At 38.5% G+C, this 21,725-nt stretch overlaps 2 protein-coding genes across 2 annotated transcripts; one reads left to right on the top strand and one right to left on the bottom strand.

The window, feature by feature from the left end:
• Nucleotides 1-7,944: 7,944 nt before the first annotated feature.
• Nucleotides 7,945-10,326, bottom strand: LOC133290572 (uncharacterized). The gene has a single exon (XM_061488669.1). It carries the CDS (start codon nucleotides 10,324-10,326, stop codon nucleotides 7,945-7,947), a length of 2,382 nt encoding a protein of 793 aa, XP_061344653.1.
• Nucleotides 10,327-11,620: 1,294 nt separating this feature from the next.
• On the top strand, nucleotides 11,621-20,299 carry LOC133290571 (acetylornithine aminotransferase, mitochondrial-like). Its single transcript, XM_061488667.1, has 3 exons — nucleotides 11,621-12,068; nucleotides 18,584-19,018; nucleotides 19,508-20,299. The coding sequence occupies exons 1-3, from the start codon at nucleotides 11,622-11,624 to the stop codon at nucleotides 20,045-20,047; spliced, it is 1,422 nt and encodes a 473-aa protein (XP_061344651.1). The 5' UTR covers nucleotide 11,621; the 3' UTR covers nucleotides 20,048-20,299.
• Nucleotides 20,300-21,725: the final 1,426 nt, after the last annotated feature.

A 21,725-nucleotide genomic window follows, 5' to 3' on the forward strand; every position in this document is an offset into this window, starting at 1 on the left:
ATCCTTAATCTCAAGCATAATTTACTCAAATGTCAAACCATACTCAAATGACAAACTAAACTCATTTCTACCGTTTATTTATCATCACTAACAACATTTACAAAGGCACCAAGCCTCCATCAAACTCAAACTCATAAAACCCCAAAAAATACTATTCATCATCTTCAACCTCTAGAAAACTCCATGAACACAAGGTTGGAGAAGTGGGAACTTACCACAATAGGTCACATAACCAAGCAATAGAGGCCTCCTAAGCTCCCATGGGTGGAGATGCCACAAAACTCCTCAAATCATCAAAGGGTCAAATTTTGGGAAGGAGAAATCTCACTCCACAAGGACCCCCACTCAAAACCAAGCTTGGATTATGAAAGAGAGGAAGATTTGGGGTGGTTTAGGCTTTTGGATCAAAGAAAATGGTTGAGAATAAAGGGATCTAGGGTTTCCTCCCTTTCCCTTTCTCTTCTCCTCCTCTCCTTCTCTTCTCTCTTCTTTTCTTTCTTTCTTCTTTTTGGTCGACGGGTTTGGGGAGGGGAAAATGGGTTCTTTATTTGCTTTGCCACTTAACATAGGTTAAGTGAGATCAAGTGGGTATTGGTTCATCTATCTATTCAACTCCATTAATTACCAAACTTTACCCAAATGTCTGGAATTTTATTCTAGGGATATTTTCACTTTTATTTTTATATTTTGGGTACTTTTGCCTACACCTATTTATACCCCTTAATTTTCACTGAGTACACTTTTTACCTCAAAAGTGACCCCAACTCACTTAATTAGGCCCTATACTTAATTTTACTCACTAATACATGCTTAATTACTTAATTTAAAGTAATTAATTAAATTATTTAAGTTAGGGGTATTATATTCACCCCACCTTTTTAGCGATTTTGTCCTCAAAATTGACAAAACTACTCCTTCAATCAACTAGAGATGTATCGGAGAACCCTTCTTGTGTTCCCGAAGTTACCCCGTTCATTACTTCTTTTCCTTATCATCTTATCATAAGATGAAATCATTTATTCATGATTCAATCTATGTTTTATAATTAGGTGATACTAATATATTCAAGCACTTTTATCTTTTATTTTCCTCAAGGGTCATACCTATTCACTTGATATTTAACCCTGACCTTCCGCGGTCCCATTAATAATCTCATACAAAATATCATCTGATGGAACTTCCAAGAGAGATCCGCTACAGGCTGTTTCTCTTAGGTATCTGACCACTAGGAGGTCCCGAAGGCTAACTTCAAGGGAAGTTCCCCTCAAAATTGACCTTTAATGAGAATTCTCTATCTCATAGGATACTATCCTCATGGAGGTAATACTACCTTTTCCATGGAAAGGTCACTGCATACAACTTATCATCTTTTAGCAATCTATGCTTAGCCTAGTCTTTAATTACTAGACATAACTAATCACACAATCATAATCGAGTCCACAGTCTAAGCATATGTGGCTCCAACCTCAATAAACTATGCATGTCATATTAATCTACATGCGTCATACTTTCCGTCAAGTATGGGAACTCCTCTAGCTGGGGTTGGGTCGAAGTGCTAACATGTGCCGCTGCTGAAGGGTCAGAGACCACTTGCACATGAGCAACCTGTCCGACAATCTGGGGACAATCCCTCGCATAGTGACCAGGTCTACCACACTTAAAACATACGTTCTGGCCCATCAAACAAACGCCTTTGTGATGCCTCCCACAGTTGTCACACTTGGGCACAAGAGGTCTTTCATTGTCCCAACTCTGTTGACTCCCGCTTCTCTTAAACTTTTCCTCAGATTGTCTAGCTTGTAATCTCTTCTTTTTATCCATTTTCTTACTCTTTTCTGAAGTAGGGCCAGTTGCTCCACTAGCACCAGATGCTTGTGCCTCAGAAGGCTTTTTGATCTTGGAAACATTGTACACTTCTTCCACCTTTCGACACTGGTTCACAAATCTACTAAACTCTCGGATGTCGCAATTTGACATCTTCCGAGACATCTTCTCATTTAGACCCCATTGAAACTTAGAGGTCATCTCAGCTGGAGTGGGTAGGGCTCTCCCATAATTAGCATACTTCACCAATTCATTGAACTTGGCAAAATATTGGTCAATTGACATTGACCCCTGCTTCAAATCATTGTACTCATTCTGCTTCTATTCCCTAGCCTCCCTAGGGAAGTAGTTGTCCAAGAACAACATCTCGAACAACCGCCAGGTGATTTCCCGGGCTTCAGCTTCTAAGGGCTGCACAGTATTAGTCCACCAATCCTCAGCTTCCTCTTCCAGCATATACATTGAATAGACTAACTTCATTGCATCAGGGCATCTCATCACCTTGAAGATCTTCTCCATAGCCTGGAGCCACTTTGTTGCCGCCATTGGATCATAGCCTCCCTTAAAAGTAGGAGGTTTATGTTTTCGGAAAGCCGTCAATCTTCTTTCTTCGGCTTCGTGTTCATCAACATGCTCTACTCGTGGTTGACGAACCTCGGTGTGATGACTATGACTACCAGAATGGTGACTACCCTCACCCTTATTGTTACCTACTATACCCTCTTCTTGTAAAAGAGGTGGAGAAGGCGTGGCAGTGTGAAGAGGAGGAGTGGGTTGCCGGTTTGCAGGTCTAGCACCCCTCAACGTCCTCAACTCGTTCATCATCGCGGCCATAGCATTCCCCGATTCTTCATTTGTCTTCCTTAGATTTTCATTGGCTTGCCGGCTAGCAGTCAACTCTCTTTGCACAACTGCAAGAGTTTCAGCCACGGGATCCGGTTGCCTGCCAATTGCCCCACGACCACTTCGGGGCCTAACTAAAGCAGCCAAAACAGGGTCTGGATGAGCATTGGCATTCGATGGTCCAGGGTTATTCTAGTTCCTCGTCATGACACTACACATGTTACACAAAAAGATGAGTTGATCAGGCTCACACTCAGTGATCACAAATGCAATAATCATAAAGAGTACCAAAACAACTACAAAACATCAAACACCACACAGATATAACCATAATCCACATGTTTCCCTACAAAACTGCTCTGATACCATAAAATGTAACACTCCGTTCTAGAACCGGTTTGTTAACATTGCTTCATGATATTAAGCGCAGTTACAATCACATCGGTTCAATTAAAAACCCGGGTAAATTTTCATTTTCTTTTTATATTTTGGATACTTTTGCCTACATCTATTTATACCCCTTAATTTTCACTGAGTACACTTTTTACCTCAAAAATGACCCCAACTCACTTAATTAGGCCCTATACTTAATTTTACTCACTAATACATGCTTAATTACTTAATTTAAAGTAATTAATTAAATTATTTAAGTTAGGGGTATTATAACTAGAAACTCAATTAGACATATTTGTAATCACTTAGCATTTGTCTCTCAAATTGAGCCTAAGACCATAGATGAAGCAATTATTGATGAACAATGGTTATTAGCAATGCAAGAAGAACTAAATCAATTTGAAAAAAATCAAGTTTGGGAACTTGTGCCAAAATCAAATGATTATCCAATAATTGAAACAAAATGGGTCTTTAGGAACAAGCTTGATGAAAATGGTATAATAACTAGAAATAAAGCTAGACTTGTTGCTAAAGGATATAATCAAGAGGAAGGTATTGATTATGATGAAACTTATGCTCCCATTGCTAGATTAGAAGCTATTAGATTATTACTTGCATTTGCATGTATAATGAATTTCAAACTTTTTCAAATGGATGTTAAAAGTGCATTTCTAAATGGATACATTAAGAAGAAGCATATGTTGATCAACCTCTCGATTTTGAAGATCATGATTCACATAACCATGTTTTTAAACTCAAAAAGGCTTTATATGGTTTGAAACAAGTTCCAAGAGCTTGGTATGAAAGATTAAGCAAATTTCTTTTAGAAAAAGGTTTTTCAAGAGTAAAAGTTGACACAACTCTCTTTATAAAGAAGAAAAATGATCATCTATTATTTGCACAAATCTATGTTGATGATATTATTTTTGGTGCCACTAACGTTAATCTTTGTGAAGAATTTGCCAATCTTATGCAAAGCGAATTTGAGATGTCTATGATGGGAGAGCTAAACTTCTTCCTTGGTCTCCAAATAAAGCAATAAAAGGATGAAATATTCATCAATCAAGCTAAATATTGTAAGGAGTTACTCAAAAAATTTGAAATGGACAACTCCCAGGCTATTGATACTCACAATGCTAATATTCCCATGTATTCTTGGTATTACTGTGTCATCCATCTTAGCATTTGGTGAAAGCATATTTGAGATAATTTCGCTTGTGCAGTCACAAAAATGGGAATATCACAGAAATGCAAGAAAAACAAATAGATATAATACTTATTTCAACAATTTTCGTGAAACGATTACCTCAGAATGCACACCATAATGCTTTCAAGTAACCCCCCTAAAATAGCTTTGATATGTAACTCTTTTAATTTATGTAGATCATAATGTTATCCGATTTCAACTGTTGCACCCTTTAAATTTTTTTTTTTTCTCTTTCATGCTCTCTAAGGCTTCTTTCCTCGTTTCCGCTACTCTTGTTCTTATTTATTGTTGTTATATGTAGTGATTAAGGCTACATTCAGTGAGTTGCCACACTTGGAGAGGCTTGAAGCTCTTGTTGATGTGGAAAATGTATGTTCTCTTAACCACTTTTCTTTTCACCCCCCTCGTATCAATTGCTGGCTCCACCACTGCTTTGCAGCTGCATGAATTCATTCTGATTAAACAACTACGTAAAAGACCATATGTTTTCTTCAATATTAGAGTGGCAGATAAGTATCCACCACACTTAATATAAAAATAATAATTTCTTGGGGCAAATGAAAAATATTTTTCAAGACATATTACAAGAAAATTTTATCCATTTAAAAAAACTTCCATTAGCCTTCGGCTATTTGGGGCTTTTAATCACTGTATGTCGTTTCAGCCGAAGATATTCAAGTTTATTATGTTTTTTAAAAGTTTCAGATTAATAGAGTTAATTTTGTATGTTGACAACAAAATTTATTGCTAGCATGAAAGTTCTTGTTAGAAAATAATATAAATCATTAAAAAGACTTTTATCCAACACTTTAAGGTTTTAGGTTAAATTAGTGTTTAGATATACAAAAAAAAGGTTTTGGGTTAAATTGATTCTTTACATAATATTAGAACTTCAGTAGCATAAGGTCACAAGTTCGTTCCTCACCGCTTCTCACTTGTGGAATTAAATAAGTATAAAGTGTTTACCAAAAAATAAAAATAAAACAAATATAAGGTAAAACCAAAATAAAAATAAAAATTAGACCTATGTAATATCCACGTTTCAAACTCAAAGGGATCTTACATGAAGAAGTATGTTAGATAATAATATAAATCATTAAAAAGACTGTTAGGGAGAAAGTTCAGATAAGAGAGAAGTTGAGAGGGAGAGAGAGAAATTTGGAAGAGAGAGAAGTTGTTGCAACTGAATCAGATGCTTTTCTTACTTTCTTTCATTACTATTTAAACATCAATTGAGAATTTGCAGAATTAAAAATACACTAATTAATAATGCAGAAAACAAACCAAAGTAAGGACTCCTATTACATATAACTACTACCCACGATGGCTACCATTTATTGGATTCCTAATTGGACTGCCTCAGGTAACATACTGGTCCAGGTATTGGGGCCGCTTGGGCTTGAGTGTAACATCCCCCTGTGGTTGAAAATTCGCCACGTCCTCGAGGCGCTGTAAAGTGTCACTTGTTTCAGCCGTTCGATTGCAAGAGTTCGGCGACAAAAGAACGGTGGAAGATGGCTGTGCATGTACGGGGTCCGACAGAGTAGATAGAGCCATTGGTTGCTATGTACCATGTGAAACAGAAAGGCCTGGAATGGCCAAGCACTCTTCACGAATCATAGATTCATCCTCCCAGGTGGAGTCTTCAGGGGGAAGACCCTCCCATTGAATGAGGACTTGTGGGGTTTGGCGATTGTTGCGCCAAATTGTTCGTGAATCAACCACTGCACGTGGAGTATGGATTGGGGGAAATCTGTAGCGGAGGGAAAGGGATGAACTTGATGGTCTTAGTGGGACTTGAATGGGCGCAACAAGGCAACATGGAAAATGGGGTGAATCCGTGAGTCTGGTGGCAGATCAAGGCGGTACGCAACGGGACCAATCCTTTCCAGGACAACGAATGGTCCATAATAGCGAAGACTGAGCTTGTGGGAGGAGCGTCTTTGCACGAATATCTGGCGATAGGGTTGAAGACGCAACAAAACTTTATCACCGACCGTAAAGGTGTGATCTTTGCGGCTTTTATCAGCGATGGCCTTCATATGTTGTTGAGCGCGGATCAGGTTTGCCTTTACTTGGGAGAGAATGGTGGTCCGCGAAGTGAGTTCTGCATCAACCGCTTCATTTGCACACGACCCCAAAGTATAGGCCAACATATTCGGTGGAGGCTTACCAAAAATTATCTGGTAAGGTGACATGCCCGTAGAGCTATGGGTGGATGTATTATAATGGTATTCAGCCCATGGAAGATGCCTCGACCATGCAGATGGGAAGTCATGTGCAAACGCACGAAGGTAAAGTTGTAGACTTGTGTTTAAACGTTCCGTTATGCCATCTGTTTGAGGGTGATAAGAGGAACTAAATTTCAAACTTGTTCCTTGTAGCTGAAACAGAGTTCGCCAGAAATTGCTCAAAAATAGAGGATCGCGGTCAGAGATGATCGAATGTGGCATGCCGTGGAGCTTACCCACATTATGCCAAAAAACAAGTGCCACTTTGCTTGCTGTGTACTGGGTCGGTAATGGGGAAAAATGTGCCCTTTTAGAAAAACGGTCAACGACCACTAGAATTACCGTGAACCCAGAAGAGAGGGGTAGGTGTGTGATAAAGTCCATAGCAAGGTCTGTCCATGTTTCCTCCGGAGGAGCTATTGGCTGTAATAAACCAAAAGGGGAGTGATTTGGAGGTTTGATCTTCTGGCATATCTCACAATTGGTAACAAAATCGGTGACATCCTCCTTAATTTATTTCCAAGTGAAATTTTGACTGATCCTTAACAAAGTTCCCCTGATTCCTGAATGACCACCTTGTACTGATGAATGCAGGTCTTGAAGTAGGTGATGAATGAGCACAGAACTGGCGGGTAGGAAAAACCGGTGTTTATGGAATAGTAGCTGATCTTTAATACGCCACTGAGGATGAGAAGAAGGGTTAGAGCGGATGGTCTGCATAAGTGCCGAAGCATGAGGATCCGTTTGTAACTCAGCCTGTAACACTGATTTGTAATCACTTAAGGGACCAGTGAATGCTGCCAGTAAAGGAAATTCCTCTGTTGGAGTGATATCTGGATGTCGGGACAGAGCATCTGCTGCTTTGTTAGCTGTGCCAGACTTGTGGAGGATGGTATAGTTGAAGCCTAATAATTTTGAAAGGAACTGCTGCTGTTCCGGTGTCTGAACAACCTGATTCATGAGGTTGTGTAGACTTTTATGATCAGTATAGATGGTGAAAGGGACGCCCAACAAATATTGCCGCCATTTGGCCACAGCCGAGGTGATAGCAAACATCTCACGAATGTATGTGGACTTGCCACGCATCGTAGATGAGAGTTTCCTGTTATAAAAGGCGATTGGGTGGTGTTTTGCAGTAAAACAGCCCCTATGCCCCTGCCGGATGCGTCAGCTTCAATTGTGAATTGTTCCTGAAAATTAGGTAGGGATAAAACTGGGGCTGCAGTTAACAATTTTTTTAATTCATTAAAAGCATCTTCTGCCTCCTGTGACCAGTTGAAGCCATCCTTAGTGAGAAGATCCGTTAATGGACTGGCAATGGCTGCATAATGTTTTATGAATCGTCTGTAATATCCAGACAGGCCTAGGAAGGCACGTACTTGAGTCACGAAAGTGGGAAGTGGCCATGCTGCCACTGCGTGGAGTTTCTGTGGGTCAGGAGACACATCATTCGCAGAAATCAAGTGGCCCAAAAAAGTGAATTGTCTGTTGCTCAAAGTGACATTTGGACAATTTGGCATATAAAGAGTGTCTTCTCAAAGTTGATAAAACAGCATGTAAGTGGTCAAGATGGTCATGAAAAGTGGAGCTGTAGATTAAAATGTCATCAAAGAAAATCACTACAAAACGACGAAGAAAGGTAGAAAAAACCTCATTCATAGTCGCTTGAAAAGTAGAGGGAGCATTCGAAAGACCAAATGGCATGACGAGGAACTCGTAGTGGCCATGATGGGTACGAAATGCAGTTTTGTGGATGTCCTCGGGTGCCATGCGAATCTGGTGATATCCAGAACGGAGGTCCAACTTCGAGAAGATGGTGGCACCATGCAATTCATCCAGTAACTCGTCAATGGTGGGTATAGGAAATTTATCTCGAATGGTGATGGCATTGAGGGCTCTGTAATCAACACAGAATCTCCAAGTACCATCTTTTTTCTTCACCAATAATACGAGAGAGCTGAAAGGAGACTGGCTGTGACGAATTTGACCAAGGTGCAGCATCTCATTAACCAATTTCTCAATCTCATTCTTTTGGAAGTGGGGGTAGCGGTAAGGTCGGACTTGCACTGACTTTGAATCTGGTTGAAGTAGAATGCGGTGATCAATGTGTCTGGTCGGTGGAAGAGAAGTGGGCTGAGTAAAGACATCCTGGAAAGAATCCAAGAGCTGTAGGACTTCAGGGGACTGTGAAGTGGGGTCAGAATCTGTAATATCCGAAGCTTGAGTAGTGAGACACATTAAGTAAGAATCCACCGAATCTTGGGACAGCAATTTATGCAACTGGGCTGTGGAAAGAGGTTGGGCCTGCAGTAAATGTTCCCCTTGGAGTGATACTTTGGAACCTTGAAAATCAAAAGACATGGTGAGAGCTTTATAGTCAGTGAGGATAGGACCCAAGGTAGACAACCATTGGACGCCAAGAACAATGTCCGCCCCTTTTAGTTCCAATACAAATAAATCAACATTGAAGGGATGAGATTGGATCACTAGAGAAATATTCTGACACACTACAGAGCAGATGAGGGTGTCACCATTACCCACTTGCACCTTAAAAGGAGTAGTTGACAGCAGCAACAAGTGAAGAAATTGAGACATCCTTGGAGTGATAAAATTGTGGGTACTTCCCCCATCTATTAGTATCTGTACTCCATGACCTGCAACAGAACCATGTAAGCGAGATGAGTGAGTGCCAAATAAGGCATTAAAACTGATCTCAGGAAGCACTTCAGCTTCAGATGGAGGCTCTTCGATTGGCATAGCAGTCGGAGGATCAGGATCATCATCCAGTCCTTCCAGGTAAAGTAATGTTGCTCTCCCTTTGCATTTGTGACCCATGACAAATTTTTCATCACAATTGTAACATAAGTTCTTGTCTCTCCTTTCTTGTCTTTCAGCTTGAGAAAGCCGACGAATAGGGATAGCTGGTAACAGTTTTGCAGGGTTTGAATGGGGTTGAGAAGTGGGAGTAATAGGTTGTAATGGGGCTGTGTTTGGGATGGACACACGGTTGGGTGGGTACCATGGTCGTGTAGGTTTCTCATCATTGACATGGTCTTCATACACTCTAGCCAAAGCATAGGCTTCATGAAAGTCTTGAGGTCTGTGGGTGAGCACTAAACGTTTGATTCTCGGTTTGAGACCCGAAATGAAAATGCTCCGTAGCATGGGAGTAGAGACTGCAGGGACCTTGCTCACCAATTTTTCAAATGTGGCTTGGTATTCAGTAACCGAACCAGACTGCTGGATTTTAACTAATGCCCCTGCTGGATCTTCAAACTCAGACGGGCCAAAACGAAATTGCAAGGCCACACAGAAAGCATCCCAATCCGGTAAACAAGTATCTTGAAATGAACCATTAAACCAACAAGCAGCAGGATCGAACAAATTAATGGCAGCTAAGAGGACACGTTCCTGAGGAGGAATGCTGTAAAAACGAAAGTACCTGACCGCTGCAGTAATCCAGGAAGTAGGATCACCAGACGAAAATTTGGGGAAATCAAGCTTGACTGTGCGAGCTCTGGTAGGGTCAGATCCAGCATGACTGGTGTTGTGATTGGGTCCAGCACCCAGAATACTCGGACCAGCAATATTGTTGTTTGATGGGGAATGTTGTTGTTGAAGTGTAATGAGGCGTGACAAATCCTGATGTAACAGTGCATTGGATTCATGTAAATTTGTTTGTAATTCTTGAAGATTCAAGAATTGACGTTCACGTAATAATTCTGCAGCATCAAAGCGTTGATGTAGTGAATCAATTCGATGATTGAGGTCGTGTTGCAGGGAATCAACCCTATTAGAAACGTCCTTAAGACGTGTATTTTCAGCCATTTGGACGAGAGGTAAGAGTGCAATGAAAGCACCAAATGTTAGGGAGAAAGTTCATATAAGAGAGAAGTTGAGAGAGAGAGAGAGAAATTTGGAAGAGAGAGAAGTTGTTGCAACTGAATCAGATGCTTTTCTTACTTTCTTTCATTACTATTTAAACATCAATTGAGAATTTGCAGAATTAAAAATACACTAATTAATAATGCATAAAACAAACCAAAGGAACGACTCCTATTACATATAACTACTACCCATGATGGCTACCCTTTATTGGATTCCTAATTGGACTGCCTCAGGTAACATACTGGTCCAGGTATTGGGGCCGCTTGGACTTACGCTTGGGCTTGAGTGTAACAAAGACCCTCACCTAACATCTTAAAATTTTGGATTAGATTTATTCTTTGCACTAATAAGAGCATCAATAAATGAGCAGCCCTTTGGTTCAAAATTTTGAAAATGACAAATGAAATCCACCAAACAACAATTGAGCTGAGCTAAAGTAAAGTTTGGACATGACGGTGAGAAATGATTCCATTGATAAAGGGTAAGTACATATAAATTTCACATGAAAATGAGTTTAATATTTTTGTTTTTGTTAATTTTTTTTTGGTTATACTCATATAAAAATGAGTGAGTTCTACTATAAAAAAAAAAATTAATAAAATGTACTCATTTTTATACGAGTGTGACTGAATTTTTTTTTTACAATAAAAATATAAATATTTTTGCCAATGAAAATAGGCTTTAATGTTTATAGATAAGTTATCTACATTCGCTTTCAAAACGACGTCGTTTTGAGTTAAAAAAAAATTATAATGAAAATGACTATTATAATCCTGAAATAAATTATAATTACAAAAATACCTTAATTTTCATCTCAAAACGACGTCGTTTTTGACTCAATGTAGATAAATTCTCTACATTGATAAATTATCTACTAACAGTAAAAAAAAGTGAACAATGAAAATAATATAGAATTAACGACGTACGTTTTAAACGTAGAACTTAAAAAGTCTCGGTATGACTTTTATACAATACTTCCACACCCCGTCAATAAATGTCATACTGTTTACCGTTAACACATAAGATTGATAGCATTACTTATGTTTTTTTTTTAAAAAAAACGCATGAAACTGTGGTATCTTTCTGTCAAACGGTGCACAGTGTGGACTGTGTAGTGTCGTTTACTGAGCACGAATTCCTTGAGGTTATATTTCGCACGTGTCTAGAACCATCACAATGTGTATTTAAACCCTAATTTCCAAACCCAATACAATAATTTTGTCTGAGAGAAAGCAATGAGTGCATTTCACATTTGCCTTAGCCACTCAACTTGTGAATCCTCGTACAGCAGCCACAAACTCGGTCAATTGTTCAAAGTAGGGACACAACAGCGACAAGTTCCTCAAAAGGTTCACTGTGGAAGGGGGGTGTTCAGTGCATGTCTCAATGTGGGTGTGGAAGCAACCGACGCTGCGGTGGCGTTGGGTGGTGGGAAGAGGACGAAGGAGGTGATTGAGGATGAAGGGAAGTTCTTGGTGGGTACCTACGCAAGGGCACCAGTGGTTCTTGAGAGAGGAAAAGGTTGCAAGGTTTATGATGTTGAAGGGAAGGAGTATTTGGATTTGAGTGCTGGAATTGCTGTGAATGCACTTGGACATGGTGATGCTGATTGGCTGAGAGCTGTTGTTGACCAAGCTGGTATCCTTACTCATGTCAGCAATATTTATCACTCTAAACCTCAGGTTTGGGCATGCCCATGATTCTTCTTCTGTTTTTTTTTTAATCATTATTATAAGTTGTGTTATGTTGCTTGGGAATCATGGATGGTTTTTGATTTAAAGTTCTGTTGCTTTTTTATTTGTTTGAGTTGAGGTACTGGGTCTTGTTAGAAACATGTTTTGATGTTGGGTTTAATGGTTATTTATTGTAAAAATTTGAAGTTCCATGCTTCTTGCATTATCTTGGCATTCTTGAATTGTACAGGGCATGTGTAGGTGCAGATTTTGTTTTTCAAAAGGTTTTATTTTATTTTGTTGTCATTTGTCATGCTCAGGAATGAATCTGTGGGGTGGTGGGAAGGGTGTTTAGATTATTTGAAGGAATGGATGGAAAAATACATGTGCTTATTTTGTTAGAAAGGTAGTAAATGTAATATTTTTTATTATTTGAGTGGCAAGAAAAGTTTAGATTTGAGTGATAGAACTTGGTTCTAAATGTTGATTTACAATAGTTTCTGACTCTGGTAAAGAAAAATTTCAGCATTGAAGATTTCATAGTGAACCATTTTCTTAATAGAGAAACTTAGTTATCAATTATCAGTTATCACTGTCAAGCTTTAGTACTTCTAAAAGAGCATGAAGTGCTTACAAGGTTTTGTTCTAGTTTTGTAGAACTCTAGTAGTAAAAGAGTTAGGAGAAGGGGGGGGGGGGGGGGGGGGGGAGAGAGAGAGAGAAAACGAAAGAAACTGAGAGCCCGATTTTCCCAATTATGTAGATTGCCAACCTGTTCCAAATTTAAGTGTGATGGTCAGGCGGATCAGCGTAATCTGAGGCATAGATTGTCCTAATTTTTTGCTGTGTTGTTAAAAAAGCATGTGAGGCCCTATATGACTCTAGAACTCAGTCAGAAGGAATCGACCATATTAGGTGAAGCATCACAGATTCAGTTGCCAGGTACACCTAGAGATGGAGATGTGCATCTTCATATGGCATCAGGCCTAAAGTTGGCAGTTCCAACATTATCCAGTCACATATATAATTCTGAAAAATGAAAATCATTACAATTACCAAAAAAGGGTGAAAAGGTTCAAAATTCTATGGGAAAAAAATTGACATTGAAGCATTTAATATGGTTGTGGAGGTGTCTAGAGTTTTCTTTACGGTCAAAGTTGTGTTAGAAAGAGTGCAGTTAAATGATGAAGCAAGATTTAAACTCTAATGAAGAGATGGGCAAGTTATTATGTGATGGAGATAATCTTGATTCCTTTCTTGAAGATGATGAACGGCTGCATCCAATTCAGTTATGAGCTGAATATGTCAACAGAATATTTGAGCAGGGTATTTTGACATCGATGGTAACTTAAGGGATTGAAGTTGATTTTTCAGCAACAAGGCGCTGAGATTAAAGAATTTTTAGTTTAGGCTTCCACAATTCCAAAAAGGACAAGAATAATCTATCAGGAGATCCTTCTGTTAATGTTTGAATTGAAGAAGGAATTCTCCCTCATCCGGATGCTGAAAAGCTGACACCTTTTTGTCCAAGTGAGAGGACCCCAGAGGAAGAACTTTTATCCACTATGTCATTAGGCAATGCAAGTAAATTACAAGGTCCACAAACACTTCTTGATTCATTGGGGTAAAAGTTTGTTAATCTGTTGCTAAAGGATGTTAGGGCGATATTTTGCATAGACCTATTTCCCTATTGTACAAAGGTTAAAAAATGGAACTTAAAAGTTAGCTGCCACAGTAAATTATGGAGGGCATGAAGGAAATAAAAGACTTAAATAGGTTCTTATTTAAGTTCTGAAGTTATCTTCTGTTTTGGAGGTTAATGGAGAGTTGTTTTGAGCTTATTTCTTGTTTAGAATTTTTACTTGGACATTTTGTGGTTGTTGTGACAGTTTAAGGCTTCATGTTCCCTATCCCTACTTCTTCACTCTATCTTTGTATCTTCATTTATCGGAAGGAAAATTAGAAGAGGGGAAAAGGCCTATTAAGAATTTATGTGGTTCTATATAGCTGTATTGTTATTATGCAAATGTCTATTGGAGTTATTTTCAATTGAATATTGTCTATAGCTGTTGCATTAATCTCTACATGAGTTCATATTTTGGAGCTGTTATCAGTGTTTTCACATTTTTGTAGAAAATTAGGATTAGAATCTTTCCGTTTTTATTTGGGATGCAATCATATCCCTGATTTATAGCCTATTAATTAGAGATTTATTTTTTCCTTTAATAGGGATTTGAATTTGTTTCCGTTTTTTCTCATTTACTCTTGTATAAATATACCGTTTCAGTGTAAATCAAATTGTATCAAATCAGAAAACCTTTTGTCTTACATCTTACAATATGCTATCAAGAGCAGGTTAGTCCTGAGAAAACTCAGCCACCACAACCACCGTCAAACCGGCGACACAACGCCGGAAAACTCAACCTCCAACCATTATTAAGGTTGTTTTCCCTTCCTACAAAGTCCCAGGAGCAAAGTAAGGCTACCAATCACTGTAGAAGGCAAATTTTTCCTGCGACATTTCCGGCCAAGACTCGCACCATTCGAAACAGAAGGAGCAGATCTACAAGTTCCAAGAAGGACCATCGGATTCTGCTGAGCCACGCGCCCCACGCGCTAGAGAAAGGACGGAGCGTCCGCCCTACGCGTTATCATGCGCAGCCACCATACAGTGCGTGCAAGCCACGTGCCTCCCTGCAGTGCTCTGTTCCGGTTCGGAGAGGTCTCTTTCGGCTTGTCTCCCTCTTTCCCATCTGTTGAAGGCTCAAATCAGTGATTGGAGACCTTTGTTATTTCGGACTATGGCTATCCAAGAAAAAAACAACTTAGAGAGTGACTGTTGCTACTATTGGGCGCGAAACATTTCCACTTCTGCTACTATTTCTGTATCAAACTCCAAGTTTGCTGCCTTGGATGACTCAGAGAGTATCATGTCCCATGCCTTAGCTTCCTCTGTGTTCGAATTGGATACGTTAACTTCAAATTTGATTGAAAGTAAATTTCCATCCAACAATGTTGCTCAACAAGGTATAGCGTTCCATGTTGATAATAGTAGTCGTTGGATTCTTGATTCAGGGCTTTAGATCATATGACAGGTAATGCAACCTTATTTTGTTCTTATACCCCTTACTATCAACAGTCACGAATAACAACAACAGATGGCAGCTTCTCTATTATTGCTGGAAAAGGATCCATCAAACTTTCTGAACACATTACTTTGAACTCAGTCCTTCATGTTCCCTCTCTTACTTGTAACCTTATCTCTATCAGCAAACTTACCTCTGAGTTACATTGTGTTGCCTAGTTTTTTGTCAATGCTTGTGTTTTCCAGGATCAGGACTCGGGGTTGATGATTGGCAGTGCTAGAGAGGAAGAAGGACTCTATTATTTAGAAAAAGATTCTTGTGAAGAAATTTTTTTTGTGAACCACTCGATATGTTTGTCTGATGATTGTAATGATGTTTTGTTGTGGCATCGTCGGTTAGGACACCCAAATTTCATTTATCTTCAGAAGTTGTTCCCAAACTTATTTATCAATAAAAATCCCATTTCTTTTTCTTGTAATATTTGTCAGCTTGCAAAACATTCTCGTGTTTCTTATCCTCCTAGAGTCCATCATAATTCTTCTCCATTTACCTTGATTCATAGTGATATATAGGGTCTAGCCCGTGAAAAAAATATCTCTGGTGCTCGTTGGTTTATAACTTTCATAGATGATCACTCTAGGGTATGTTGGGTATACCTTCTAAAGGATAAGTCTGACGCTGCATCCACTTTTAAAACTTTCATGCTATTGTTCAAACTCAGTTCCAGACCTCTATCCAAATTCTTCGAACTGACTATGGTACTGAATATTTTAATTCTGTTCTTGGAAACTATCTCATCCAGCATGGCATTCTTCATCAAAGTTCTTCTCCTAACACTCCTCAACAAAATGGGGTGGCTGAAAGAAAAAATAGACATCTCCTTGAAGTTGCTCGAGCTCTTATGTTTACCATGCATGTCCTTAAATATCTTTGGGGGGAAGTTGTCTTGACTGCAGTATACCTCATCAATCGGATGCCTTCTCGTGTCCTAAATTTTCAATCTCCTTTATCTTGTCTTACCCACACCTTTCCTTCTTTTCGGGCTCACTCTTCTTTTCCTCCCAAGTTGTTTGGCTGTGTGGCTTTTGTACATGTTCCTCCCCATCAAAGGTCCAAGCTCGATCTTAAGTCCATTAAATGTGTCTTCATAGGATATCCTCCTAACCAAAAGGGCTACAAGTGTTACTCATTTTCACTTCGTAAGGTCTTTGTTTCTATGGATGTCACATTTGATGAGAGACAATCTTTTTTTCCTTCGACTTCTCTTCAGGGGGAGTCTATTGGGGTTGATGAAGATAAGTCTTGGAAACCAAATGATTCTGTTGTTTTGTCGTTGGAGACAGGGGGAGTCATTATGCAAAAGACAGGGGGAGTTAATGTGTCAGATAATGGAGATCATCTCGGTAAATGGGGAAAGTTTTACAGCAGGCGAGAATCACCTCAGGAGCCTTTAGACTGCCAGGATTCTGACTCGAGTCTTAGTTCCAGCAACACTGATACAGCCGACCTAGATGTGCCTATTGCTCTCCGAAAAGGTACTAGATTTTGTACTGCTCATCCTATTTCTCATCATATCACATATGAAAAGTTGTCCCCAGGTTTTCGTGCTTTCAACACTATGTTAGACAGTACAAAAATACTAAAAAATATCCAAGAAGCACTTGATGATCCAAAATGGAGGAATGCAGTCTTTGAAAAAATGGATGCGCTCAACAAAAATGGAACTTGGGAGTCTGTAGCATTACCCAGAGGAAAGAAAACAGTAGGTTGCAAGTGGGTGTTCACAATAAAGTTTAATGCAGATAACAACATCAACAAGTATAAGGTCAGACTGGTTGCTAAGAGATTCACTCAAACTCATGGGATAGACTATCAAGAGACATTTGCCCCTGTTGCCAAGCTTAACACTATCCGAGTTCTTTTATCACTTGCTGCAAATCTTGGTTGGCCCGTGCAACAATTAGATGTAAAGAATGCCTTCTTGAACGATGATCTACACGAAGAAGTTTATATGGATCCACCACCTGGTTTTGAAAAAGGAGACGATTCAGTATGCAAGTTGAAGAAGTCTCTCTATGGTCTTAAACAATCCCCTAGAGAGTGGTTTGAGAAGTTTACTCAAGCTGTTAAGGGAAAAGGATTCCTCCAAGCTCAGACTGATCACACATATTTTTAAAACACTCTAATGGTGGTAAAATTGCTATTCTCATTATTTATGTTGATGACATAATTGTCACAGGTAATGATTGTGAGGAGATGAGCTCTTTGAAGAAATGTTTAGCTAATCAGTTTGAACTGAAGGATCTTGGATCTCTCAAATATTTCCTGGGCATGGAAGTTGCTCGAAGTAAGGCAGGAATTTCTTTAACTCAGAAGAAATATATTCTAGACCTGTTACAAGAAACAGGAATGCTTGGGTGCAAGCCAGCAGAGACTCCAGTTGAACCCAATATTAAATTGGGAATTGAAGATGAGAAAGAAGTTGACAAAGAGCAGTATCAGAGATTGGTGGGGAGGTTGATCTACTTATCTCACACTCGGCTTAATATTGCATTTGCAGTTAGCATGGTTAGTCAATTCATGCATTCTCCTAAGGAAAAATACCTGAGTGCAGTTTATAGAATTCTGAAGTACCTCAAAAACACCCCTGGTCGAGGATTGTTCTTTAAAGGGGGACACAAGAGGATGATTGAAATATATACAGATGCAGATTGGGCTGGCTCTGCATTGGACCGAAGATCCACCTCAGGATATTGCACCTGTATCTGGGAAAATCTTGTGACCTGGAGAAGTAAGAAACAAACAGTTGTTGCCCGGAGCAGTGCAGAAGCAGAATTTCGGGCTCTAGCCCATGGTATTTGTGAAGGAATTTGGTTAAGAAGACTCCTTGAGGAATTGAAAATCTCTTTTTCCCTACCTGTCAGAGTGTATTGTGATAATAAGGCTGCTGTCAGTATTGCTCAAAATCCAGTTCACCATGACAGAACAAAACATATGGAGGTTGATCGCCACTTTATCAAAGAAAAAATAGATGATGGAAGTGTATGTATGGTGTATATTCCTACCAAAGAGCAGATTGCAGATATCCTCACTATGGGCCTACACCAGCCAGCTTTTGAAGACCTGATTGGCAAGTTGGGAATGATCAACATTTATCTCCCAACTTGAAGGGGAGTGTAGAAAATCAGGATTAGAATCTTTCTGTTTTTACTTGGGATGCAATCATATCCCTGATTTATAGCCTATTAATTAGAGATTTATTTTTTCCTTTAATAGGGATTTGAATTTGTTTCCGTTTTTTCTCATTTACTCTTTTATAAATATACCTTTTCAGTGCAAATCAAATTGTATCAAATCAGAAAACCTTTTGTCTTACATCTTACAATAATTTTGCATTACACCTTTTATCTGGATCTGTAATTAATTTGGCACTGATGCAGGTAGAACTTGCGAAGCGTTTAGTATCTTGTTCTTTTGCAGATCGTGTATTTTTCGCAAATTCTGGAACTGAAGCAAATGAAGCCGCTATTAAATTTTCAAGAAAGTATCAGAAACACACATGTACTAATGGTAAAGTACCAGCTACTGAGTTCATAGCTTTTAGCAATTGCTTCCATGGGAGAACCCTGGGCTCACTTGCTTTGACAAGTAAAATGCAGTACAGAGCACCTTTTGAACCTGTTATGCCAGGAGTGACCTTTTTAGAGTATGGAAATGCGCAGGCTGCAGTTGAATTAATTCAGCAGGGCAAGATTGCTGCAGTTTTTGTGGAACCCATCCAAGGAGAAGGGGGAATATACAGTGCTACAAAAGATTTTCTACAGTCTCTGCGAAGTGCTTGTGATGAGGCTGGGGCGCTTCTTGTGTTTGATGAGGTATACATGATCTAATCATGATATGCAACTGTTCTCGTATAGTAGTAAATGAATGCATCGCATATCTTGGGTTGCTGAGTTTTACAAAAAGAATAAAAAATTGCATATATAACAAAGGCATAGCACAAGAATGTTTTTTAATTTTTTTTTTTCTTTTAAATCTTTTTTCTGTTGAATGATGATGCTTTGAAAAAATTGTCTGATATCTCACTATTGAGGACATCATACATGAAATGGTTGGTTGGTTGTTTGTTTATTTTCTTTTATTTATTGTCTCTTTTTTTAATTATTTGTAAGTGAATGAGAATGAGAGCTAGAGAGAAAACAGCACTGCAACCCAATCGTAAATCCACATAAATTTTTAATTTTCTTGAATGATGATGTGTAGCTGACATAACTTCGAAGTATGTTTATCACTTTTTGTGTATGTAATTGTTCCATTTGGTTATTTTTTCTTTGAACATGCATACTTCTCTGTGATTTTTGTAGGTTCAATGTGGTTTAGGTCGAACAGGGTTTCTTTGGGCTCATGAGGCTTATGGAGTCTTCCCAGATATGATGACACTTGCCAAGCCTCTTGCTGGAGGTCTACCTATTGGAGCTGTCCTTGTGACTGATAGAGTTGCTTCTGCTATAAACTATGGTGACCATGGAAGTACTTTTGCAGGAGGTCCTCTTGTTTGTAGCGCGGCTCTTGCTACTTTGGATAAAATATCTAACCCTGATTTCCTCTCTGCTGTATCTAAGAAAGGTCTATACTTCAAAGAACTACTAAAACAGAAGTTGGGAGGAAACTGCCATGTGAAAGAGATTCGCGGTTTTGGGCTGATTATAGGAATTGATTTAGACGTGCCAGCCTCACCCCTAGTAGATGCTTGCAGAAATTCTGGCCTGCTAGTATTAACTGCTGGAAAAGGTAATGTTGTCAGACTTGTTCCCCCATTAATTATAACAGAACAGGAGCTTGAGCATGCAGCTGATATTCTGTGCCAAACTTTGCCTGTTCTTGATGCCAATGATCAAAAGTAGGTGCAAGGGAATTACCTTCTTACTGGCATGTAGAATTTGTTTGGTTAAATGAAAGTTTACATAATAAAATCGTGGAATTTCTTGCATGAATTAGTTGTATTGGTTGTAAGAATATTGTAGCAAAGCTGTACAATATTGCATGATGTTTTACGTAGTTGCATTGGCTTTATGTCAGGAATGAATTTGTGGCTATTTTTCCATTTAAAGTGTAATAGATGTTGGCTATGGCTTTGTCATTTCCTTTCATAATCGTTATCAATATCATTTATATAAATGCTCTTCTTTTGTGTATATTTGGTTTTTCAGAGGCTTGTCTTTCTCTATTAGAAAATTATTCTCATAGCTATAACTGTACCTTGTATAAACCGAGACAATCATGCACTTGTTGTGCCTCAGGCACGACATACAAATTTTAAAAGTCGTGAGATGCTGTCTCGTACTTTTGGGTTCTTTTGGTTTTGCCAGAGTCCATTGCTCCTTTCAAATTTCTTCCAAAATTCAACCTAAGTTGATCCCGCATAAAAATAGACACAACAACCAATAATTAGCGCTAATTATAGCATTAAATTGCATAATCTATAACAAATTATTGATTTTTATTAAGGGAATAAACAAGCACACAACTGCATATTTGAAATCATGCCTAAATAACTCAAATATAGGAATTATCAACCCATCAAACTAAATTTGTGTGATATAATTGTAGCTGAAATTCCATTGTGGTGACAATGTCGTGAAGTTCTATAATTGGTTTAAAAATAAATAAAAAGGAAACAAAGAGGGTTTTATGATGTGTTAGTGTTACAAATAAGGAAAGCATTTGTTACTATCACAATTACTATATTTAATTTTTCAATACATTGAATGTATTTAAAATGAATAAATACCAGGCTATTTGTCATTGATTTGATTTAAAATACATTACAATCTTAATCTGTTAAAATTTAAAAACGAATACAACATCACTTGCTCACTTTAGAAATAATATTTGTTTTAGACTAGTGATTTGTTTGGGTCCTTCATGTGATTCATTCCACTCTAATTATAGCACAAAACGACCACATGATTGACAGCCTTCACTACTTGCAATGTGTAATACCCCGTTTTAGAACCGATTTGTTATCATTACTTTATGATACTAAGCGCAGTTACAATCACATTGGTTCAATTAAAACTTGGATACATTTTTTTAAAAAAACTTACTATTTTCCTTTTGAACAACACCGAATTTAAAATAACCAATTGCGGTTAAAATAACCAATTGCGGTTAAAATAACCAATTGCGTAACCATAACCGTATGACATTGCGGAATAAATGAAACTAAGCTTAACATCATATTCTTATTTTGTTCAAGTTCAATACTAAGCTATCTTCACTTTTTATTAAATTGGGAATTATCTACTTTCTTTATGGTTCTTATCTCCTACTATGTCATAGATCTCTTCGTTAGCTTCGCGTGAGTTCAAACCGCACTCAATTCGGAGCTCTATAACTCAAGTTATGCCAATTTTACTAAATTATATTCGTGCTATTTTCGGGAAGTGTGCTTGAGCGCCCAGAGGCAAAATTTTTGGCCATCTCCATGTTTTCAGCGCGCTTGAGCGCCCAAAGGCAGAGATTTTTCCTCTATTTCATGCACACAGCACACTTGAGCGCTCTTATCAGTGCTTGAGCACG

This window comes from Gastrolobium bilobum, unplaced genomic scaffold (assembly GCF_033153095.1).
Source record: "Gastrolobium bilobum isolate Gb01-03AN ecotype WA unplaced genomic scaffold, APGP_CSIRO_Gbil_v1 utg12364, whole genome shotgun sequence".
NCBI classification, from domain to species: Eukaryota; Viridiplantae; Streptophyta; class Magnoliopsida; order Fabales; family Fabaceae; genus Gastrolobium; species Gastrolobium bilobum.